General features: G+C 37.7%; 1 protein-coding gene across 2 annotated transcripts in view; it reads right to left on the reverse strand.

The window, feature by feature from the left end:
- Positions 1 to 14315, reverse strand: part of KPNA1 (karyopherin alpha 1 (importin alpha 5)) — a 40541-nt gene extending 26226 nt beyond the window's left edge. The window contains exons 1-6 of one of the 2 annotated variants that reach the window (XM_010080751.1): positions 14182 to 14310; positions 11728 to 11794; positions 11551 to 11582; positions 9738 to 9837; positions 9089 to 9183; positions 5408 to 5539 (exon numbers count right to left, since the gene is read on the reverse strand). In XM_010080751.1, coding sequence (XP_010079053.1) covers positions 5408 to 5539; positions 9089 to 9183; positions 9738 to 9837; positions 11551 to 11582; positions 11728 to 11794; positions 14182 to 14310 — 555 coding nt within the window. Of the gene's footprint in view, positions 1 to 5407; positions 5540 to 9088; positions 9184 to 9737; positions 9838 to 11550; positions 11583 to 11686; positions 11795 to 14181 lie in introns of both variants that reach the window. The other variant, XM_010080750.1, reaches the window with a different exon arrangement.
- Positions 14316 to 26329: the final 12014 nt, after the last annotated feature.

Consider the following 26329-nt stretch of genomic DNA (forward strand, 5'->3'; position numbering starts at 1 on the left):
GCACTCCTCAAGATGGAAATGGCTTGCTTGTCACAATATTTTGGCTTCATTCTACACATCCCAAACATTTTTATCTTTGTTTCTGGCTAGCTGCAGAGGTTAAAAGATATTTAATGCCAGTAAATTTCAGGGTTTACTAAATCCAAAAAATATTTTACTTTAAAAAAAAAATCAATTTCAGTACTTTCCAATACCCACATCCAGACCTGAAAATAAAAGGAACCTGTAATTTCAAGATTTGTAGTCTGACTTTTTAACCAACATCTTGGGTAACAAATTTGTGTCTAAACTGAAAGTGTTAATGCTGTCTTGTCAATTCACAGCATCTGATTTTAAACATCTGCATAAGTTTCAATTTATAGGGATTGTTACATGTCTCCAGTTTCTTCTACTGATCATTAAACTCCAGTGTTTTTTCCTGCAGTGCTGGACAACTCCAATAGTCAAAAACTGTAAAGTTCAAGTTTTCTAGAATACTGCTGAGTTAAATGATGCCTTCTATGAATAATCCATGTTCTTTCTGACAACTCTCCACTTTCCCCTGGATTCTGAAGGCTCTCATACATTATTAGGCCTTTGGATATTTAAACCAAGTGCTAAGCTAACCACCAACAGTGCGTGGAGTCTGTGCCTCTTGGCAGAGAAGAAATACTAGGAAGTGAGAACAAACACTTCCTCTATTTTCGGCTGCTGACTTGGGAAATGGATCTTCTGTTGGGATAAAGATGGTGAAGATCAGCATGCATACAAGTGTGATTGGGTAAGGGGACACAAGGAAGGATACCAGAAGGCCAAACTCCTAGGAGACGACTTCTACTACGCCCCAACACAGGAAAAAACCTTTCTTTCAGTGGCTGGGGTGATCATAGTTCCTTATTTCTCACATCTCATCCACCCAAATAGAGAAAGTAGCTAATATTCATGCTTCAACTGTTTCTCCTGATTTTGATTACTAAGACCTAGTTAGTAGGACTGCTGATGTAAAAGCCTCCAAACAGAACTTGGACACCAGACTCACAGGTCACCTCTGCCAAACAAACGATGGTTACCAAAAGGAGCAGCAATACAACAAGAAGTTGAAAAATACTGAGGGAAAACACAGGTTGGTTGCTTTATCTGAAAACACAAAGATTCCCAAGGCAGAACAGGGCAGCTGGGGACACTCCTGCCACCGGCTGTTCAGTAGAGCACAATGACACATATCTGTCACTGTGAGATGATCTAAATCATCTCCGGGAGCATAATGCCTTGCATGGTTTTTGAAGGAAACTCAAATGTTCATCAAGGGAACCCAAGCTGACATCCGGGTTTTAAATACCTCAGCAAGAGGGCAGTCAGGAAAGAACTGCAGCTAAGACACTGCTGAAACTACATCAACCTTAAGCGTGTCTAAAGGGCTTTGATGGAGTCCTCCAATATAGACAATTTCAGGCTGACATATCTAAATTTCTAGATGTCGTTTGGAAGAAAAAATTGTGCTAAGTGGAAAAAAGCTAGGACGTATGCCACTGACTAAATCTAAAAAGCAGTACACCAAAAACAGAAACAGGGAGAGCAGGGGAGATGCAGCTGAAGTGTTTCTCACAAATAATGGAGACAGAGCTTCTGTAATAAACTGTTTCTTTGGTGGGAAAAAATGGATGCTAAATGGTTTGACCAACGATCAGAGAGAGAGACTGATACACAATCTGAGAAAGACTTGATACACAATGCAAACAATGAAAGAGTTAAAGGATGGTAGAGTAATTAAATGCCAGCCTGCATAGCTTAATGGGAAACAGATCTTATAAAAAGACACAAGATATCATTTAATTAAAATACATGTTGTTTAATAAACAGTTATAAAGATTTCTTCTCACAGGCTTCTATAAAACCACTGATTTAGAATCACATCAAACTCATGAATGAACATATGCAGAAGAAACAGTGCAACACATTAGATTAAAAGTGGGTTATAAATACGACAGATAACTGTTGGGAAAACCATAATCAGATACGGCAAACTGGCAAGTGTTCCTGAGACACTGATAAGGGAAGTTTGAAATAAAAGATAAATTCCATGGTGTAAGTCTGTAAGACTGACTTACTGTAGGTCAAAAACAGAGGATAATGATTAGCCAGTAAATCAAACTAATATTAAATATATTTTTTTCATTTATGCTATGATGCATATTCAAAACTATACTACCACGTATACTTCCTTCTGCAGAATTACTATCCCAGTTAGCACAAGTAATGGCTTACTAAACACAGCTTTCAATATTTCTCTCTTCATCCTTCACTATACGGTTGTAGGGCTAGCTTTTGGCCTATCTGCCCTGAACAAGTAGTTACATTTTCTGTATTTTCCTGTATTTTTGTAATTTGTTGCAAATGTTGCAAGAGTTGCTTGCAAACAGAATCACAGAATTATAGAATGGTTTGGGTTGAAAGTGACCTTAGAGATCATCTAGTTCCAACCCCCCCTCCTATGGGCAGGAACACATATAATCTTCATAGTACTACTGTGAGAGAAGATAAGAATCATCATTTTACAGGGGAGAAAATTATGGCCAAATATCTTCCAGTGTCAGAAATCCAGCTGGAGAAGCCCAGGACCAGATCTACTCAAAATACAGACCTAACTACAGAAGTCACCTGTGAAAGTGCTGAGTTGTCCTCAGCTACAAAACAAAATGCAAATATTTCATATTGAGCATTCAAAAAACACAGAACTAGTACTGAAAACTGATATAAGCAAACTGTCCAGCATCAGACACCAAGTGGTAGATAAATTTATCTCGGAAACCTGCAATTGCCTTAATTTTTAAGACTCTCTTCCCTTTTCTCTCCTTCATTCACTACAATGTGTTCCAACTTTAACAAACAGGGTGACAATGTGACAAATAAAAACCTCCTTTACTACCCACTGATTTGTTACCAGGGCAACAGCCTGTACATACACTAAACGAGAGGAGAGTCATCTGGAAAATTACTATGCAATTGTGTACTAATGCAATCCTGTAATGCAGAAATGTAAGAGCTAACATTTAAGTGCTTATTGTCTTTAATTTTTGTTTTAGTGGATATTATAGTAAAGTGTTTGGGGTTTTTTAAAGCTGTTGGAAAAAACAATTTCTTTCATGTTGGCCTGTATTAAACCCATAGTCAGCTGTGAGCAGGGCTGCAACCTCTAGACCTGCAGCACAGAAACCCACCATCAAGAGGTGTAGGTAACACTTTGCAGTTGTACATTTTCCTTCTTTACTACAGCTTACTATAGAGACATTTGTAAAGAGTATTTAAAGACTTACTGGTAACAGCAAGATCATGGATTCAGCACCTGAATTACACGGAAAATTGTTTTCCATTAATTATAACCCACTCTGCCTGCCTGCAGTGTGAACTTTAACGTGTCAGCAGTTTATTAGGAGGCTGAGGGGGAAGGAGACAAACTACTTAACTGTGGCCCCTAAGCTCTTCTGTTAATTCCCACATCTTAAGGCTGAAGGCTGTACAACTCATTCTAAACAGGTTCGCTCTTCCCACCTGCTCTCTGAACATCAGCAGGGATAACAACAACCTGATGAAACAAACAAGTTAGCTCTTGCACAGACCATCAGGAGCAAAAAAAATGGAGTAGCCCTTACCACACTCAAAGCACCAATCACTCTGAAGGAACAGCACTGTTCAGGTGATGGCTGAATTTGTAAAGTCATGACACTAATTTCAACCCCCCAAAAACAAACTCTAAAGAGCATCACATAGCCAGGTCTGGATGGATTTTCACACGGGCAGAACATAACACTTATATGCCATTTTGGCAGGCTCCTTACCACATTTCTACTTTCTACAACAAAAAAGACAGACTCATTTCCTCAAAGAAAGCTAAAAAAAGGACCAAAAAAAGCCCCCTTATTTCCTTTAATATAATTTTCGCAAGCACCTGAATGAAATTTCTCTAAAAAAACAAACACCTTTTCCAAAATAATTTGGCCTGAGATAGGCCACTGAAAATGGAAAGTTGCAGAGTGGAAGAACTGGAAAGCTCTAAGCAACTGAAAAAAATCCAAAATCTGTTTGTCTTGTGGAAAATCTTAGGCAATCTTAAGAATAGGTGGTACATTCTGAGCCAGAAAGAGAGAAAGGCAAGTTACACAAAGTGATCCAATGCTTATGAATAGGGACTTCTCCAGTCATGCATCTCAATACAGCCAAATGCAAGGTCAGACATCTAGGAACAGAGAATAGAGGTCACACTTACAGGATGGAGAACTGAACCCTGGTAGTCAGTGATTCTGAAAAGAACAATGGATCATATTGGATAATCAGCTTAACCTGAGCTCACAGCCAGCTTCTGTGGCAAAGAGTCCACGAAGACATCTTTGATATTTACACACCAAAGTATCAAGTAGAAAAGAAAATGAGGTACTGTCTCTGCAAACAGCATTGCTGGAAGAGTGCTACTGGAATATCCAGTGCTTGTAATTTCACCACCACAAAAAGATATTGAAACAAAGAAACATTCAGAAAAGGGTCACCAAAAAACAAACCAACCACCACAGAAACACCCTCATAATGAGAATTCAGAGCTTAATTTCATTTGCTCAAGAAAAGCATAAGCTATGGTGTGTAAGTAGCTATAGGAAAAAACAGAGCTTACTAACTGAGTAGACAATGAAACAAAAGCAAATACTTGGACCCAAAGCTAGTCAAATTTGTACAGTAAAGGTACATACTTTCAAGTTAGGATGAAGATTAACTGAAAATCTATTTGTTAATATAATTAATATTACATCATTCTAAGCCTTCAAAGCAAGATTATATATCTGAAATACATCCTTGTTCAAATGCAAGTGATGGACCTCATGTGGAAATTACTGAGTTGAATGTTTGGTCTCGGCTTTACACTGATCCCTTTGGGCCTTAAAGAATATTCATCTAGTGTGTAAGGAACGTAGAGAACAATTTTCTCCGTGGAGAACAACTACAATTTCTGTTCATGCTTCATCTTAGGAGAAACAAGCACGAACTTCTCATCTCTAAAGCAATTTTTAAACAAGGCTTCTTGAATTCCTCAATACACAGCAAAATATTAACCCATTAGAGATCAAAATACATTACCCCATTGGCTGTGGTTAAATATACTGTTTCCAGAAAAAGAAAAATATAATACTTGCTTAGACGTCTTTACATGTACTAGGTAGAAAGGAACTGTTGTGCAAAACTGTCAAGCACTACATTTCCTCTAAAGGCTTTCTTACAGCATAGCCTTGCTCCTTTCTGAGCATGGAAAAAAAACCCCAAAAACCAAAACAAACCAACCCAAACAAACAAAACAAACAGAAAACCCAAAACCAAACCAAAAACACCCCACCCCACAAAGCACCACACAGACAAAAAACCCAACGCCATTCTTAATCTTTACCTGTTCCTGTACATCTTCAAACTCCGAACTAAGCAGCTCTATAAAGATGGGGACAGCTCCTGCTTGGATCACTATTCGAGTCTGAAGGGAATTTCCCGAGGCGATATTTGTCAGCACCCACGCAGCTTCAAACTGGAAAAGAAAATACAAAAGAAAGTTTAGTAGGAGCCTTCTGTACCACACCAAAAATTAAGACTAAATATCTTTTAAAGACAGAAAGAATTGGCATAGGGAAAGCATGAGATATTGCTAATAAGCACAGACAATTTGCAAAGTAAGAATCAGAATCATACAGTTAACAGTTATTGATGTCACTTGAAATCAAAATTTGCAAAAGTTCCTAATGAGAACAAGATCAGATTTGCTGCGATTTTTCAAATATTATTCTTTGCTATGCAATTATATTACCTTTGGTCTGTTCTACTGCCTTTCCTTAGTAGCTAAGAACCTATACCCAAAAGACGAGTATTCCCACAAGACATTTGATACCTGCATTCACTGAATCAGCAACGATACTCCTGAAGATGCATGAAGAGACACTATCAACATTGTCTGACAAAACTTGATGGACATAAGCAAACAAAAGCCATTTAAAAAAAAAAAACAGGAAAGGAGATTTAAGAATAATTAAAAAAAAAAAAAACACCACTTTGTGATCACATTCTGGTAGAACTCTGCAATTACAGCAAAGTACTCCTCTCCAACTCTCGTGACTAGTACTGCTGCCAAGAGCTATTAGTGTATGATGTTTTTATTGAAGACTTGAAGAAAAACCGAGATCCTGAATTAACACTTTGCACCTTCTGATTTGTTTTTAATTTATTTTTCTTTTAATCTCAATTTGCAAAAGCATTAACTGTCTGAGCTAAACTGTAAATTTTAACACTAGCCAATACAGAGCTCTGAAAATATAGATTCTAGAAATCTAGACTTTGGTAGATTTCTGCATGCTTTTTAGACCAAAGATTATTAGACTACACTAGCAAACTTCAATCCTATCAGATACATCCAGAATCTAGAGAATGAAAAGACTGCTAAAAGTTGAATGAAAAGGCAAAAAAATCAACAAAATTAAAATGGAAAGCTGTATGCTACATATGACCAATTCTGACATATTAGTAATTATTTTTATTAAACTGATGTTGATCCAACAGTATTGCAGTGAAAATTCTAATATACTTTCTAAGACTAGCTATCTCTGAAGAGCAGCAAGGAATTATATTTAGGATTTAATTATAAAAGCCACTCCTCCTAAGGAAATGCACAGAATCTGGAAATGGGCCTGAAATACGAACTCAAAAATTAAGCCTAAGCTTGCAAGGCTTTTAAGTGTTATTAATTACTAAGACTTCAGTTTTAAAAATAGAGTTAATCCTGGCCTCTTGACCAACTAAAGGAGAAATTATCTTCTGGCAAGATGTGATCAGAATAAGCAATTCCAAAACACATTGTTGCAATACACAAAGAGTATGGGGTGCAAAATAGCAGTAACATACAAGGTCATAACCACAAGACTCATCATTAATGAACTGGAAGCAAAACGTTCAGGCCAAAGCTTAAGGCCAACACAAAATGTACTTGCTTTCCTGTAATTTTACTTTCTCTGAAGTATCCAGTGTTTTGTGATACAGTGCAGCAGGATTATTAGCCATCTTTCAACTACAGAGATTTCTTACTCATATTTTAGAACCTGCCCTTTGGCTTCCTAGTGGATGCCACCAGGTTGAACTGTTTACAACTCAGAGACTCACACTCTCTCTGGTCATGTACCCATAACAGAGAAAAAAACGCTATGTATAAAAAGAGTAATTAAATTTAAGACCAAACAGTAGGTGCTTTTCCTTGCTCAAACCTGTACTTTACTATAACTATTTGTAAAATAAGTTCTGATTATGAGCTAATCATAAGATCTCTCCACCTTTCGTAGAACAAAGTTCTGTTAAATTGAGCTCTTCCCAACATCTGACTAGAATCAAGGGCAAATTAGATGATGCCGATGTGCGAGCACCACTTAACATTTCAGATGGTATAAGTTACAGAAAGGTTAGCTGAGTGACAGTTTCTCTCCCCCCCTCTCCACTGTGGACTTCTGATGCTGAGGACGTACAAACCAAGGAACAGTCACATGCAACTGGAAAAGGGTAGAAAAATAAAATACTTCATAAGTAAAGTTAATTAATAGGATGAAAATCTCATCTAGGGAACAATCTTGGTATCTGTGTGGTATCATTCTCTTTTAAAATTTCTCTCCCCATCACAAAAAGATTTTGCACGAGACAAATTTACTTGTTCGCATACGATTTAGGTTATCATGGAGAACAGGGAAACTTAAAGTCTTGAAATTGCTTGAATAAAAATTGGACAGAGGAATTCCATACAAATTAGACCTTTCTATCACTGATATTAGAAGTCTGGATTTTACTGGATATTCCATTGACAACACAGAAGAAAAATGGAGCATACAGTCACATTCAAGCCACCATACAAGTAGCAGTATGTGACCAAAAAAAATACTTCAGTTCTTCCAGAATGAGTTGAAAATCCTTTCCTTCTAAAGCTAAGCTAGAGGCAAGAATACTTAGAATGGGAAGCCCAAAATCTATGCTTGTGCCAAGGAACACTTCTGGGAACACTGACGGAGTAAAAACACATATTAAAAAGTGAGGTCAGGAGAAACTTCCTAACTCACCACAGCAAAAAGTTCTACCTGCAGACCCTGTATTGCTAAGCAGGCAGACAGATTTGCAAGATCAAGGAAAATTAACCAGAGCAATGTGTTCTGGTTTATATTTTCAATGCTTTGTTATAAACTCTTTAGGACAAGCTTGGAAGTTTCAACTTTGACTGATTTTTGCTCTTTCCATGTAAAAATCAGTACAAGACATGTTATACCAGTAAGGCCATGAGACTTCAAATCAGTCTACGATTGCTTTTGAAGTTTTTTTTAAACTAGAGATGTATCTGCACTTGATGAAGTATCCTCTACCCTTAATTCTCCCTTCCTATTGAAATATGTCCTTCAAATATTAGGAGCTTTTTCCACCTTATCATCTGCCTGTTTTAGGCTTCCATACTGGAGACCCTATAAGTAATAAAAGGAAATAATTTTTCTTTGTATCAGATTGCTTACAAACTTTCCACTGGAGTTGCAAACCAATAAGCCAACCTAAATCCAAGACAAATTAACTATCATTGTAGCAGGCACAATTTAGTTTTTCAAATCAAAGCAAATAAGTTTCAAGGTTTCTACGTTTATTATTATGGATTGTAATTCTAATTCTAAACTTTTCATAATTTACTAAAAAACTGAAGTCATAAGTCTCACGATTTAAAACTGCCTTCAAGTAGTAAAAACAAGACAAATAAGTTTAGTTTAATAGCTTTTCATCTGTTGAGGTCCAAATTTCAAATCCTGTTTTTGTTACATGAGAAAGTGCAAAGACCCTGTTCTAGCCATTATGCAACACAACTCAGACATGTCTCTCTCTCTCTCTCTCCCTTTCTCCTGTTCCCTTTAGAGGTCTTGCTAGAAACCCTGAAGGTAAAATAGCTTTTTTATCCTAGTGAAGAAAAAGAGAAGAAGTACAGTTAATTAAGCAAATCACTGATTATTTTCTGCCTAATCTGCATCACCAGATGCCTTCATAATATAGGAAGACAGTTATATTTATATTTCTATACCTGTAATGTACAGTTTTCTTTTCGTTTGAGGAACTCCACAAACCTGGCCACCACTCCTGGTGTGCTTATGACTTCGTCTATTGGAGGATTTGGTTCTATTGAAAATAAAAATCAAATTTAAATACATTAATTTGTCAGGAAATTTTCAAATTACAGCATCAAAATAATATCTAATGACATACTGACTCCTCTTTTCTGAAAATGTATTCTTTTCTTTAATACTACTTTACCCATACTAAAAGGCAATGGATTCATACACATCACCAAAAGGGCACTTTGAGGTAATGAGGTAATATGATTGAAAACATTAAGGCACTCAGTAATTTAGGCAGACCAACTTCACAGAAGTGCTTCAGCAGTCACTGGTACTCGCATAGACAGAGTTCAGCTTCTGTAAAGCAGCATATTTAAGCCATAGAAAGAAACACTGTCTACAATACTTAGCACTTATATTACAGAGCAGAGACCACATCTGCATCGTTTAGTAGTTTTACGGATTTCAAAAACAGAAGTGACACCTAGCTGACATTTTGCAAAACAGGGCTTCATCCAGAAATTTCTGTATGAAACTCAATCTTCATTGCTGTCAATGTCAAAACATATCCCAGGGACACTTCTATGTTTTTCTTGAAGTAATTTCAACCCTTACCTTTAGAAAGAAGCTTTCGGAACTTCTGGGTGGCTGAAAGCTGCTGTTCTGGACTGTTGGAGAAAATCATCTCAATCATATCTGAGGTGATGACCGCACTCTAGGAATTCAGGTGGAGGAGATAGAATGAGAACAAAGGAGAAAAGAACAGAGAACAAAAGGGAAAAGAAAATCTGCGTTTAGTGGTAAAAAGGATACATTTGCTAAACTGGTAGCAAGTTTCTCTCTCATTGAGTAAAAACCTAGATAAGACCAGTACAGACAACAAACGAGTCATCATACATCTACATTTACATAAGCAGTATCATTCTTAAATGTAGTCTTTCTTCTCTGGAAGCCAAAATTCAAATTTTACTTAAGCTATGGCAAGAAAATTACTCTTCAGAACCTTGCACTGGTATTTTCTACCCTTTTTTTCTACCTCTCCTCCTCTAAAATACATGTAAAATTGTCAGCTTCAACAAAAGATCATTTAAATTCGAATATAAATTACTGTTATGCAAGAGCACCACTTCGATTATGCTACTGTTTAGATTTCTGCAATATGTACATTTTGACTCATTCTCTTACACCAAAATGTACAGGACCTGTCATTTTTAGAAGAGCTGACAAACCTAATGCTTGCCATCATAATCAAGTAGAATATTAAAAATTCCATAATGCTGACAGTTTCCACTAATACAACTAAATTAAATCATCGACCTTTCTTATGCCAGGTAAAAATCTGACATTCTGTTCATCACACATGTAGATCCCTGTTAGGAAGCATAAGGAGAGTCAGATTCTTTTCTTCCACTTCTTTCGATCTAAATCCTTAGACAGATCTGCTCAAGTCCTTAGATAGATCTGATCCAAACCCTTAGATAGACAGGGAAACAGATGACGGTGCTGAAAATACTTAAGCTTTGTCTGCAACAGCTGTCTAACAGCTCCAACTTTCAGAACCGTGAAATTAATGATATATAAAACAGTAAAGTGGTAGTACTAATTTCTATTAAATAGGCTCCTTTCCTGACTTTTTACCATCTATTCAATTCATATAGGCTTCCACACCAATGATTAAATGGTATTTAGGACTTGTCTCATGCTTAAAGACTACCTTGAAGACTAAAACAATATATTCTATTAGTGATCTGTCACATTGTTTATAGGCATTTCCCTGTCTCTCAGTAATTTTCAAGGCTGGTATAACAGCCTACAGAAACCAAACCCAGCCCGATTTCTACGAAAACATCAGTCGCACACTCTTGAGTACACACACAAGTGTGAAGATCAGTGATAAGACTTTAAGCAAGGACTGCATTTTTCCTTTATCTCTTCATTACAGCCTGAATCCCTTATCACCCTTCCAGGGAGAGGACTGTGGTAAAGAAATAGGGAGAAAGCAAAAAAGCCGGATTTTCACTAAAAGGTTTTTCTGTAGGATGAAATTCCAGCTTGGAATGGAGTTCAAAGAGACATGCAGGTAGACAAGCTAGGTCTAGATGTGCTGCCAACACCCTGGCTAAAAATTGTGACACCTGAAAGTCTGATATCCACCCAGCCCTTTTTCACTTTGTAAACTGCAATAAAACATTGCCTGGTTTGTTTTTACATGTTCCAAGCATTATGAATTTCAGACTAAAAAATCCCAACAACTCTGGACAACAGTTGATAAAATCACCCATAACGGTGAACATCAAAACCAGGAAGTCATCAGCCTGCCTGGACCAATGATATTTCATTTAATTTTCTTGAAAGCATATCCACTGAGCAACCACTCTCTCTATCCATAACATTTTTCTCTCATGTAATCTGTTTCAGGGCAGTTCACTGAGACATGTGTTGCAGAGCTGTCTATAAGCTCTTCGAATTTTGTTTTTCCCATTTTTCTGGAATTCCATTCCCCTGAAGTCACTGCACAAGAGGCCTGCCCAGTTTCAAGACTGTATTCCTTTCTCATCACTTACAGAAGTCATTTCCATGTTGTTCATCTGAGCCTCATGGAAGCCACCATCTGACATCACTTCCTCCTCCGCTTCTTCCTCTGCTGTTGCAACATTTCGGCGTTTAAACAACTAAAGAGAGAAAGTATTTTATATACATTAGATAGACAATATATACACAGCATGTCATGTTAGGCTGCAATAAAAATGACATATCCTATCACCTGAAAGAAGATAGTATACTGGCTACAGCACTCCTCCAGATAGTAAATCGAGAAAGTTCAGTTATGGAGTAAATGAAAACAGCAATGTGCTAGAATACTGGTTCCCAACATTTCTGGAAAAACCTCACTGATATTACCTTCTCTTCTTCACCATCCCCCTCCATTTACAAGCTATCACTAACTTCCAGACAATTTCCTTCTTGCAACTGAGTGCCAGAGGATGCTGGGGCTCAAAGACCTGAAAAATTGCTATGTATAACAAATGAAGTATAACACACTCTGTAGAGCACCTGCAGAGGCTGGGGTAATTGAGTGACTGTGGGAGAGAGGACTTTGGAGGATGATCACATGGGATTACTCTAAAAAAATTATACTGGGATTAACAGAATTTCGTTGCTACCACTTAGAGAAGGTACCCAGTTTGAGATGTCATGAGGAGACCTAATGAGGCTACAGCTTCTCCCCTTAATCCAGCTGTCTCACTGGAAGAAACATCAGCAATGACAAGATGAGTTTGGGGGTGCTGCTTGGCCTGTTGAGTTCAGGAAACAAGACTCCAGCATTGAGCCATGTCAGATTTGCACCACTGCAGACAGGCAAGACAGAGCCCTGACATAGACCTGCTGCTACTCTCCTCTCCAGAGAAGATGGGGAGGAAACAATATGCAAAACTGCTAAGTCTATAGCAATCCTAGGTCAGGGATAGGCACCCCTGTGAAATGCTATTCCTTCTAAACTACTGTATGATGTGCCCACTGAAGCTCAACAAAACGTGTTCAAATACAATCTTAAACAAAAATGCATATGTTGGCAAGTTATGTGAAAATTCAGAGGCTTGAGGTTGTATTCATGGGTTTGTTCAGCTTAAAAAAAACTAAACAAAAAACCCCACCAGGGAATTTAAACAAACTTCAATGACCTATGTGCCAAATACATAAAAGCGTAACTGTACAAGATCAGAAACTGCAGAGTTGCAGATTCTGTTTGCAGTTCCACTCCTGTTCCACTGTTAATCCAGTTAGGACTAACAATTTTCTTTAACAGGAGAAAATACTGCCACACACATTATTTAGCCAACCTGTGGTAATCAGGTCCAAAGGAGGACAGAGGCACAGATAAAACAGAAAATGACTCATCATTTTCCTAAATTTAGAAACAGCTTTACAAATAAGATCAACAACATTCTGTGCTACCAGTAGTCTGGAAATGCTATCTGCAGTTACTGAGCAAAATCAACAAGAGGTATTGCAATTCCCCCTCAGAACTCTCCCCTGGCTTTCCTTGAAAGCATCTGGTACTGACACTGTGAAAACACTATTAAGTGGAACAGATTACAGGCTTGACCTACCATTCCAAACAAGACCACGTTATTATCTTCATTCTAACTCCAGAAACCTCAACATCAATGAAAAAGGCTTTGTTATAACTTTGAAATTTAACAAATCCCTTAAAACTTCCAATGAACACAACTAAGAACAAAAGGAAGAACTGTTCAGTGCTACCTGTTTTTATCAGAAGATAGTTTTCATCACATCTTGTCACTGCTACTGTTTCCCCACTAAAGCTGCAGAGCACCTGCCACTTTGCAATGTGAATGAAGTTGTAAGAACTATCAAGACCTGAGCAGGTAGGGAGACTTCATTTCCAAGCGTTTTTCCCAATCGTTTTCGTTACAACATATCCTAAATCCACTCCTGAAAGCACAAGCTGTACTGGCATACACATAGCATGAACTTTTGTAAATTAATAAATGAACTGAAACTTAGACAGAAAAAACTGAGAAGAACCAGGTCAACAAATTATCTCTCCCTTCAAGAAAATCATTACTGCAACTTACAAGGTCTTGGTCAGACCTTCTATTCCTCCTATTCTATCTGCAATGTTTCCTTCTATTTCACCCCAGCTTGCCATTCTTTCAACAGAGAGCAGAGCCACCACAACTCAGCTAGCAAAAAAAGAAAAAAAACTGAAACCCCAAAACAAAAAAACAAACCAGGAATTCCTCAATCACCTTCAGTACAAGGTCAGACAGCTTTGTTCAAATCATCTTTAAGCTGCTCTGGCCAATCTCACACTTGAGTGACTGAGGAGCACTCACTAAGTTTTGTACTGCCTGCAGAAGTGGCAATAAAGTCTGCAAGTGACTCTGATTTCAGATTGACTGGATATGAATCTGGGAGGACACAAACAGAAGGGGCATGGCAGAAGGGTCTTGGGAGAAACAAAGAGCCAGAGACAGTACAAGACAAGGCTATTTAAGGACTGATTACAGCTACCACAACTGTAGTACTGTACCTGTTCCTCTCTCTTTTGCTTCCGCAGCTGAAGACCCTCTTCTTCCCGCCTACGACGCATCTCATCAGGGTTTAGAGATTTGTTCTTGTAGCTCTTCAGTCGGAAATTCTCTTTTCCTGAGGTTGTCATGATTCTTTTACAAAGTAATTAAAAAGAGAAGTCAGAAAACAATTATTCTTCAACAACTTATTTTATATTCTGTCTCCATCTCTTAATTTCTGTAGCCATGCACTTCCAGACACTGCCCTCCTATATCTCATCACCTAGCTTCCAGTAACTCAGAAGGTATAAAGCAAAATTTCAGAGAATCATCACTGCGGTATACCAGTTCTTCACATCAGACCAACAAACTTATTTTGTCCTCTGAGGCTGCAAGGTATTAATAAATTAAATACTTTAGTAAGAAAGAATTGAAATTTATAAAGCAGAGGATACAGCCTGGGCTAAAAAGAAAGCTGAACTGATAGATCTTTACATTTCTCCACATGGGGAATTATCCAAACTAATTATATTTCCCTGTCCTCACTTTTGAGTGAAGGGGTCTTAGGCTGCTTTATAGCTTAATTTACTTTGCAAGTCAGTACAGGGGCTTTTTTTGCACTCCAAATCCACATTTTAAGTTAACTCAGTAGAACGCTGTGTTCCTTCTATCCAGAAAAGGTCTACAAGAAAAATGAAATGGAGAGAGATATTTCAGGTGAGGATGGTTTAAGCACTGAAAATGCTCACTCCTGCAAAGAAAGCAGTGCTATTCTTCCCCTCCTCCCCACCCCAGCCTCTAATCCTGACACTGTTTATGCAGAAGGGCCTTTTTTCAGTCTATGATTTCCAAGTACTGTCTGTCTTATGTAACTCAGTGGATCAGCATTTATATCTACTTATTACGATTTTCACACAAGCAGTAGCATAAATTAATAGCTATAAAACTGTGTGGAAAGATCCCCCCCTTCAATCAATCAGGCCTCTACTCTCAGTGCTCCATTCTGCTCCTACTTCTCTCCTTTCATCCCCTCTTTAAATCCAAAAAAGCTTGGGATTTCCATGCATCATCATACAGATGCAGAATCTCCAGTATGTTCCAAATATCTGTAACTCTGTAAGAAAAAATTTAGGAAACTAGGCTATATTAAAAGTTACTCTACAGGGCTTTTAAAGGTCTCTTTCAAATGCCATAACGTGTTGTATTAAATATGCTGCCTACCTCAAATTCCATAAGAATCACCAGGCGATAAATGATATCCTGTGCACTTTTTACTTTAAAATGGAGCAACATGAGCGTATACAGACTCTCAACAGCTCAGGTTTCCTGTTTAAAATACATCAAAACGTGTAATCGAGTCTACTCCAACCACCTTTTCTTTCAGTTAACACAGAGAGTTTTAAGAGATTAAGAAAAAAATAGGATATCCAAATGTGCTTCTTATTAGAGCCTTTTTTAAGTTGCTGCTACCCAACAACCGTTTATAAGAATTATGATGATCAGACCTGACTTTCACAGAAGACATTTTGGGCATCACTTTAAGCGTTTCTGTATTCTGCCAACCGAGATTTCTAAAACTGCCAAGGGATGCAAAACTACTGTATTCAAGATCAGTCAGTCTCAGATTGCACTGAACACACCATAAAAACCTGAGCATACAGTTAATTCAGCAGCCTAATTCTGATGAAAACGCTCTCCCTGAAATGGCTTTTTTTTTAAAAATAAAGGTCCTACAAAAAAGACAAATCTCAGAATGCCAGAAGTTCCCTACATGATTTTTAACAGCTTATAAACCTTTTCCTTCCTGTGTTTAGGTGTCTGAGCTCAGAGCATTCATGTTTCTTGGCAATAACATTTTCTTATCATTTTTAAGTGACTACTATCTGTATATTAAACACACAAACTATTTGGGGAAGCCCTGGATTTTAACTGTAAAAAGAAGTTCAGACTCTGTATTTCATCTGTAATCAGAGTATAAAATTTATTTTGTTTCTATCAAATATTTCTTTTAAGATGTTTTATATTTTTAGAATTAAGAAAATGAACTCAAACACCACATGGACAACCATGAGATAAAAAGACATGCCTAACAGGAAAACAGCTTTGCAGCCACTCTAGCCAACCTGCCCTTGAACATGAACAAACATGGGCATACACAACAGCCCAGAACACCTCAAGCCTTCTGTGACATTGTTAATAATTCTTCATTTTTATCTGAAACATATCTTCTCAAACTCAGAAAATTACATCTCCTTTTATTTGGGATTTCAGGACTTGAATATCTCCTGTGATGATTTTGCACCTTCACTTTCAGTCCCTGAAAGTACTTATTTTAACGAAGATGCTCACTGTCAAGGATTTCTTTTCTTATCACACAATTACACCTCATTTCTAGTATGTAGCCCCTCCATATGATGTTCCAACGTTTCTAAAAATCAATGACACCATCGAACTTCTTCATCAAGTTTCTTTAGCATGTTCTTCCTTATTGTACTTATTTGCCTAGTTCCCCCTACTCTCCCAACTTGCATGTTAACTTATTTTCTTAAAGTCAAAAGCAAAACTGAAAGGATTTTCATTTTCTTCTCACAGGTCTATTTGCCTTCTCCTGCTATGTTTCATATAATTTCATTTACTGAAAATACAGGTGTAACATTTCCTAGATTTTACTTGAATTCTCTGACTACCTCAACCCCTCACATTTTTCTCATTCTCTTTATTATTATTACTCAGGAATTATCTTCTATTTATGACACTCTATAAGCTTGAGCTTATGGCTATACTAATATCTGACTTTCAAGACAGCTCATTTTGCTGACTACCCGTCTCTTCTATTTTCTGAGTAATCTGTACACCTAAAATATTTTCAAAATAGTATATTGAATACACTGGGAGTAAAGCCTTCCTACAAACTCCTACTACCAAATGACCGGGAAGACAGTTTCTTCTACTAAACATGAAAAAATTAAGCTCCCTTTGCCACTGAGAAATTACCAATTCAACTAGTAATGAGTTCAATAATTTATTTCATAGTAGCCCCTCACTAGTAGCAAATAAACGAAACCCCAACATGCAGGCAGGTATATAAAGTGGATATGTGGCTAGCTAACCTGTATAACTATTAAATCCATTTATTTACTAAAAGCAGCTTCTGTAATATCCTCGATATCTCCTAAAATTAATTCTTTCCTCATCGTTCTTTTACTGGTTCCATGAGCACTGGTGAAAAACGCAATGAATGTATCAAGGATTTCATCTAGCCCACACGTACTGCTAGTGTCATTAGACCTATTCAGTGTGAGCACACAAAGACTGAAATAATCCTATGTTAGTTACTACAGTCATCCAAAGACTCTTTTCTATAAATCTCCTTTTCCATTTTTCAGGATGTAGCCTTTCCCCAGACTAAACCAGGGAAGCAAAACAACTTCAAATTGCCTCTCACTTGTCAGCAGCTTTTTTGTGGCTTAACTGAAACTCTTTCAATGGTCACTTTAAATTCACCCATGATAATTTCTTCACAGTAAATAGTAAAACCTGGATCTTCTCTGCACTATCAAAATTTGTGCTACTTCTGGTGATAATCTCTGGTGGTTACCATGGAAATGTTTCACCCATCTTTTTTTTCCTAAAGACAGCACAGTATTTTCCAAACTTTTTGATACTCCCATCCATAGATAAAAACCTCTGGTGATCTGGTGAGGAGTTGTCATGTTGTATTCTTTGGCTTTTCGTGCAGCACCACTTAAACCCCATATGACATTCTCCTCTTCAGTTTGGCTGTCATTAAAAAATTATTTTTAGTAAAATGAAAAAGACCATATGATCCTGAATGTCTTTATTTCCCTAAGGAAATGATGATCCCCAATTTTTTCACTGATCAAGACAAGTACCCTACCAAATGTGGATGTGCTCTAAGCACAAACTTCTAGGAAAAAGGAAAAGTATTGCATTACTCCTTGCTCATCAAGTCAAAAAATTTCAGAGGCTCTGGGAAATGCAGAGTCACTTACTGCAATGACCTACCTTGTCCCAAGCAATCATCTAGACAGGGACAAAAATGAACTCCCTGCCTTCTTAAATCAGATATCACTGTCACTAGACTTAAGCGCTTTGCTAGAAGGAATGCCATGTGACTAATACTCTTGGATATTCCACACGTCAGAGATATCCACACGTAAAAATAAAGGCCTTACAAATCAAGACCTGCATAACAGTATATATAACCCAGGTGACTGAAACTAAGGTTACCAAATACACTGCTGAAAGACTGTTAGAGACAAGCTTTCCTTCTTTGGAATTAGGGCTGGGAATAAGAAAAAAATGTATTTCAGAAGTGTAGACCTGTACAAGAAATTCTACCTTCCAATGGAAATATACTGGAAGAGGAAGACTTGAAAATAAAGGTGGACATGGAGGTTAAAGAGAAATGGTGTAGGTGATAAAAAAAATTATCTTGACGATCCACAATCCAACATACTACCAGTCTAGGTTTCCAAACTAACAGAGGCAGCTGTCAGAAGGAAAGGACTCACCAAAGGCATACTTGTGAGCTCTACTGTACTGTCAAGCCGCTGTCTCTCCTTCAGATTGCTGCCAGAGAGACAGTGAAAAGATACAAGAGGCACTGTTGGCCCTGAAAGGACAACCCATACTGGAAAAGCACTGTCAAGATGGAACTCTAAGCACTGAGAGAAGCTGGAATTATTCAAGGTAAGAAACAGTTCAGCTACGTTACAAATCCTTTACTTCCAAGAAGATTTCTGTTTGTTTATTGGCTCTGCCATAGGACTCTAGACCCCCTAGAGAACTGAAGTTTCCTCACAGTCATGCTTCTTTGTAATCATGCCAAACACCTACAGCACAGTCTGGACAGATGTTTGTGCAATTCACTGACCTCTGATTACAGGATTCATCCATCTTCTGACACTCTTAGTGAGAAACTGGAAAACCTATCCAACTTTAAAAGCTACCTTGAAAGCAGCACTTGGTCATTCATTATTTTCATCAACACACTCCCTACAAATTCAACATTTTGGTCACAAATGTGTTTGGTTTTTTCCCCATCAAGTGTAGATTTTGGAAAGGCCTTCTAATTTGTTTTTTTGGCAATTTTAAGGCCACATGTTCAGGTTGCTAACAGAAGCATTTAAATCTTGTGGAAGTAAACTGTCAGCTCTCCTGGAGACAACAGACAACGCAAGGTCTTCATAAAATCATGAATAATATACAGCGCAGAATGATAAAAATATCACTTGAGATTAATGGTATTCTCCTGGAAAAAACTTCCGGAGCAACATCCTACATCCATGAATTGCCATCATCCTAGAGAGAAGAAAACACATCCACCAAGTCTCTACACTGTTGACAGTGTCATCTGAGGGGAAAAAAGAAAATACAGAAAATCAGCAGATCGACTCCTCTCTTCATTGCCACCTCCTGTTGTTTGAAAAAGCAGCTCAACAAGATAAATATTTTGTGAGGCTGAATCTGCTTCTTTTGCAAAATTATTTGACAAAGCATACTGGATTACAGGTGTCTGTGGGAATGCCCATCATTAGAAACACCCGTACCACCTGAGCGACAGGGGTGTTACATTCTAATTTCAAATTAGACTCTTGTAAACCATGGGACATCTAGAGGAAAGGATATTTAACCGTCTCAACTACAAAAAGCTATTCTTCAAGCACAACACAGCCAATTTCTAAAACCTTTGTTTAACTTTCTCTAGCTGTAAAATGGGATTGGGAAAGACGTCTCGCAGGCACTGTAACAGTAACAGCTACAGTATTTGCAAAGACTTGCAAAGTTAAGTTTCGCTGACAATATACCAAAAACTAGCACTAACAAGGAAACAAAATGATCATGTGAATTTCATTGTCTGTGGCTGGGGAAAGCTGCAGCAGCAGGCATGAGTGCTATTCACTAGCAGAAAAAAAAGAATACCAGGGACCCATACTCCTAGGGCAATCATTACACAAGAGTGATGGAGAAGAAACACAACCACTACCTTCTGCTATCCAAAAGGCTAGAAGATGAAAGGAGCTTCAAACGTAACATAAGAGTCGTAGCCAAAAATGCATAGCATATATAGCCTTGAAACAGGGTTCAGACTTTTAGGGACCTTCTGTCAAAAACTGGAAGCAGCAAGGGGACTTCTTCATGGAATTGCTACCCATCTCCATATCTTTCAAATCTGCTTTCTTATGCAAGCTTCCTAGTCCCAATTAGGTTTTCTCCCATGCCCAGCAGTAGGCCTTAATTCACAATTGTTTCTGTTCTAGCATCTTTAGAAACATGTGAAATAACAAAGCAAGTATTAATCCACTTAATCTATGGCAAAATCAGCATGTTCTAGTTCTTTGGTCATTTGACAAGTTAGACTTGTACTTTCCCAAATGAGGCCAATCTTAAAATTTATGACAATTAATACAAGGGCTGAACAGATGTATAATTTTACACAATACGGAACAGGAAGGTATAAACTAATTAAGAAGTTCAATATTGACTGATTTTCTAATATAAAAGACATGCTCAAAAGCAAGCAAAAGGGAGAAAAGAAAATAGACTGCATTATCTGAATAATTCCAGGGACACCTGATGTCAGGTGTGTGGGGATGTCACATTTCAACAATGCGATCTCATCTTCCATTAAAAAATGAGGCAGAAAATGTAGTTAAAATTAAAAGTAACTATATCAAAAGTATTTTTGCAAAATTACTAATCTTGAAGGGTCAACTGATTATGCTCCCAGGTAACATTCAGAAAGATCTTCTGTGCTTACAAAAATTAGGGGTTTTTAAGAAAGGTGCCTTAAGTCAGACCAACGCCTGGCCACTGATTTTCCTTTTTTACACTAAAACAGACACAGAAACAAACACAACAAAAGAAACCAAGGAAGCATATTTCTGATTGAAGCAAAAAAAAAAACCTTACTCTAACAGAAATAAAATTACTTTACACTTGATGCTGTCTCAAAGACTGATCTTGTACACTGACAGCCATACAACTGGTTGTTTAAATCCATCTTTAAAACTTTAAGGATTATGGGGTTGTTTTGTTTTTTCAAGAAACACCACTAAAAAGATTAAGCAGTAATGCATTTACAAGTTCTATTGGAAAACAGTTTTACCAAAGCTGGGTGTCAATATATGATTATACATAGTATATCTAGCACTTCACTATAAATTTACTATCATCAAGGTATTTCCAAGATGTTTTAAGTTCCATTTTTTTAAAAGGTCTATTTTGACCTAACAAGGCAGCAGATACAGCTTTCAAAGTTCCAGAAAGCTTTTAACTTGAGCGAGAGGGCAAAAAAACTGACTCTCAAAGCCAGGTCAACTTAAAACATCTCCAAATTTGTTAACCAACCCTTTCTGACTTGAGTTGCAAACACAAAATTCCTTCACAGTATTCAAAGTCATTGCAGTGCAATAAATCTGTTTACATGGGAAAAAAAAAAAAACACACACCAAACCCCACTCCCACCAAAACTCACCCTGATTTCTATAAACCCACCTCCAAAATCAATGTGAAGCCAAAAAGTTCCCACAAGTCATAAAACAAAGCAGCTAGTGAGAGGTAATTAAGCTTTTCAGACGCACAGGATTATACTAACATTGAAAAAAGAATAACCTCGCATTAATGTGTCCATCTACATGAAATAACAGACATTCTTATTCCTGTGTGACAAACTAAAAGGTAATGTGTTTTTCTTTTGAAGGTGAGATTCATTTGTGTTTTGATTAAGATTACAGCACATCCTCTCTGCACTTACAGAATGAGCTGACTCACAACGTATTTTCTGTAAGGTCATATCTAAAAATCGGACCGTTTGAAAAACAACAGTCATCTGTATCACTCGACAGTCATCATCTGCCAGGAAAAAAAAAAATCACCCTAACATTTCTAAAATTCTAACGTGCCCTAAACATTCTTTACAAGAGAACAAGAACGCACCTTTCAGCATGTCATATAGTGAAAACAAGATAAATCAAATGCTTTAAAACAAATTAGGTTAAAAATAAAAGAAATTAATTAAGTTGATTTTGTCATTTCAAGAAACTTCTGTTTGGGTTTGTGGATGCCATAAGGCACTGAAACTAAACCCACCTCATGCCTCCCCGATGACAAATTTGCCGTCAATAAATTCATTGGTTGCTGTGACTCAGCGTTATAGAAGATGCGTGCAAAAGCACAAAATAACAGTGAAGCAAAATTCTACTGAATTCCTACTAGCTTTGGACATCAGTAACCCAAAGAGTCATGTAATGCAGATGTATCAAGCGCATCAAGCCAAAAACCAAAGGAACTTTAAAGCTTGATGACACTGCCTCCCTCATCCCATTTACAGCTAGTACCCCTCCTACCAAAAGCTCTGGAATCCAACACACAGCAGATTCACAAAGACACCTCCTCTACCCTTCTGATTATTTTGCAATACAAAAAAAGGTAAAACAAGAACACCTAGGCAGTTAAAGAGGTGATCATGTGGAAGCTATACAAAGACAAAGAAGTCCTGTATCTTTTAAAAGGCAATCTCATCCCGCTTCAGAAAAAAAAACCACACAACCACCTAATACTAACCACAACATCATTATCTGGTCATACTTAAAGGTAGGTTGTGGTTTGTATGCCACCAGAAGGTGGCTTGTTTGTCAAAATGACATTTTCATATATCAACAGGTGAATTTCTTTTCAAGTATAACCTTAGCAATAGATTTGGTAGGCTTTAAAAGCCTTGTTTGGAGATAAGTATTCTGTGGCTAAATATCCTGAATGTATTTATTTCTAAAATCAGCATATCACTTATCTATAATCTCAACTTTCTGCCCAGACTATAAAAAAAGAAAATAAAATAAATAAAGATCTGTGTGTGTCAAACTGGTGAGTTTCTCACAGAACATATGAATCCTCCTGCTGAGCCTGGCAAGCAGTCTGAACTTCCAAATAAAAAACAGAAAAACAAAAAATAATTACTCTAGATCATAAGGAAGCTTTCAGCAGCTGGTGACTATGGCATACTACTAAAACTCATCAAGTGTATTACTTTCTATAAACATCCAGGAGCACAATCATATTTCTTTCAATTTTAATGCTTTTAGCTTCTGCCTGCTCATGACACTAAGCATTAATTATGTTTCAAGAAAGTATTCACTTTATCCTGATTTAAAATTTCTTCTATTTCACTGAGCTCTATTTACTTCTGTCTTACATGAATGGATCAACAGAAGTGACAATGCAATGTCCAATGTACCATTATTTACCACCACTTTTCATACCCTCTGACTATTAACATCCTTTTTAAACCAGTTCTGGTGAAAGGAAATTTACTGTCCCTCACCTGCCTTAGATTACCTCTACCTTTTATCCTCATAATGAATTATTAAGCCTGCACACATTTAATGCAGTTCAAGAGGTAGCGTAATATAACTTCCAGTCCTACTGTTCTACAGATTTTGTATTTAGCAGAGGTTTTCACTGAGTGTTTTGTTTATACTTACCTGTGCTTTTTTCCCAGAGTTTCTCTACCTTCTTAAAAATAATTCGAAAGTACTGATATTTCTATGGGCCTTGCATGCTACTGCTGGCATTTTGTATCTTGAAAACCCCACAGTCATTCTTGGAAATAACATAGAGCAGTTTAAGCCATTACTTGCTTGACAGCCTTCAAAAACTGTAGCAGACTAAGGATGGATTTTTTTCTTCAGAGCAGAAAAAAAACCTGATTTCCTATCATACCACTGCCCCTTATCTCTGCAATTTACATCAGTATTTTTTAATTAGTATTTTTATATTATTTAAACAAAAACTTCCATTAGGCTTCAGCCCCTTAGTATGAAGCTGGATAATTTTCATATCAGTTCAACTTCCACTCCTGTTCTCTGAAAAAAGAAGTAGCCTGGTCTTTCTAACTTCTTGTTTGTCCATTACATCATTCCAGAACCTCATGTTTAGATATTTCAGCCACTCACAACATTTCATTAAGTGAGTAATTCCTTTAATGCCTTTTATTCCTTCTTGACTTGCTCCTAGCCTACTAGGTTCCCTGACACCCATATTCCCTTCAGAAGTATTTAAACGAATCCATTAAATTTAGCCATTTGCTGCTGCTGTTCTATTTCCTCTCATGTTTCCAATTTATATCAAAAACTGCTAAGCCTAGTTCACACCACTTTTTCTTTTATCTGCTCTATTTTATGCTTTTTCACGTAGACCTGACTTCCGTTTTTCTGGAGGGCACTGCTTTAAGTCCATTAACCTCTCACCTCTTGCCACAAAGTTATGTTTCCCAACCTAACAACTTCTTTACTGTTGCCTTTAAAGGTACAGTCTCCTTTTGTGTTCTTAAGAATATGAGTTAAGCCCCCCACTTTGCCGCCTCCCAGGACTTGTAAAACAATTCAGAAGAAAAATTCCACAATCTCATGGAGAAAGAGACAAACAGAAAGATACCAAAGCAAGCCCGTCAGATATAGGACAGTCTAAAACAAAATGTACCATTCTGTTCACTTCAACGTATTCAACAGAAGGGGGACAAAAAAAAAAAAAAAAAAGAGCACTGTATTGAAACACTGAAGTTGGAATAAGACTATCAAACAATCTGGTTAAATAAACATTTACACTTAAATGTCTCTATAAAGAACCTTTCAGAAACTGCTACAATGTCTGACTGTAGTACTTTTAGTTCCCATAGTGCCTTTGGTCAGTGCTGCTAAAATGGGCTGTTGCTGCCTTTCCCTTTCTAAATGGACTGAGTTCTCCAGGAACCAGCGCTCTGGTGAATATACAGGACCACATAAGCAAGGCAGGTCTGAAGATGTCAACACACAGAACATAATGTCAGGAAAAAAAAAAAAATTAATGGATAGTACACTGACAGCAAAAGGAAAACATCCCGGTACAGTGTTGGAATGAGAGAAGGGATGTGACAAAGGTTCTGTTTAGAAGTTTTAGAGAGGGGGGGGAAAAAATCCCAAGCCCCCAAAACAGCCATGTTTGTTGGAAGGGAAGCATCATTGCATCTGTTTGAAAGATTATGACAAGGGAACCTATTCTGGGACAAACCTCTACCTCGCACGTCATCTTACGCTACCATGCCTCAAGCTGCTCTTCACTTTCCCTGTGCCAATGGGTATGTCTAAAGGGTAATTAAAAGGTGCAACCGCAGTTCAAGTAAAAAAAAAAAAAAACTTGTTTTTAATGAGCTAGTTCACATGTCAACGCACGTGGTAATTCTGCAGGAAGAGCAACCTAATGAAGTTACAACAAAAAATAAGGACAGATACACCAAAGATTACTTTGATTTAAACTATTAATTTACACAGTGTTCTATTAACTATTCTATTCTAACTATTAACTGCTACATGTATATACAGAATAGCTTTAAAATTACTAGTTTCTAGGGATAAAGTTGCAATCCCATCTCTGGATAGCTCATAGACATATCCCAACTTTGTTAAGTCTTTCGTTAACATTAAGCAGTCAGAGCAGAAAATACACCAGCAAGCAAAAACCATCCAGAGAAACGGCACCTTGAATGAAGGACCATTCAGCACCATTTGGGAATTCTGCAGAAACAGAAGCCCAATATTTTCACAGCTCATGATATATCTCTTCAGTCTGAAGTTTCAGTTTTCATGAAACGCCCTCAAGAGGCAAAGCTTAAAATCATCATTACAGGTATTCTTCTATGAGCAATACAAATTTAAAGACTATGAATGGGATGAGTTTCTGCTAGTTATAAGGTCTCCGGAGACACGACAGATGGAAATGGCCACCATGGCTACAGAGAAAGCACAAATCCTTCATCACATAGGGACAGGCAAAGAGATAATATCGCAGATGGGATAGTGCACAGCTAGGAGTTTATGTCTGTCTTACTTTAGTAAGATCAGCTAGGACCACTTGGGGGGGGGCAGGGGCGGGAAACGTACAAGCTCAGAAGATCCAGGAGCAAGTTTCCCTTCCCGTCCCCCTCGAGGTCCGTCGCTGCCTCGCCCCCCTCGAGGTCCGTCCCTGCCTCTCCCCACATCCCGTCCCGTCAGAGGACGGCACGGCCGGTCCCGCCAGCGCGCAGTAGGCCTGGGGAGGCCCGGCCTCACAGCACGGAGCTGTCCGACCCCCCGCAGCCACCCCACCGCCTTCTAAAGCCAGAGCCCGGCG

Source organism: Pterocles gutturalis, unplaced genomic scaffold (assembly GCF_000699245.1).
Source record: "Pterocles gutturalis isolate BGI_N339 unplaced genomic scaffold, ASM69924v1 scaffold36269, whole genome shotgun sequence".
NCBI classification, from domain to species: Eukaryota; Metazoa; Chordata; class Aves; order Pterocliformes; family Pteroclidae; genus Pterocles; species Pterocles gutturalis.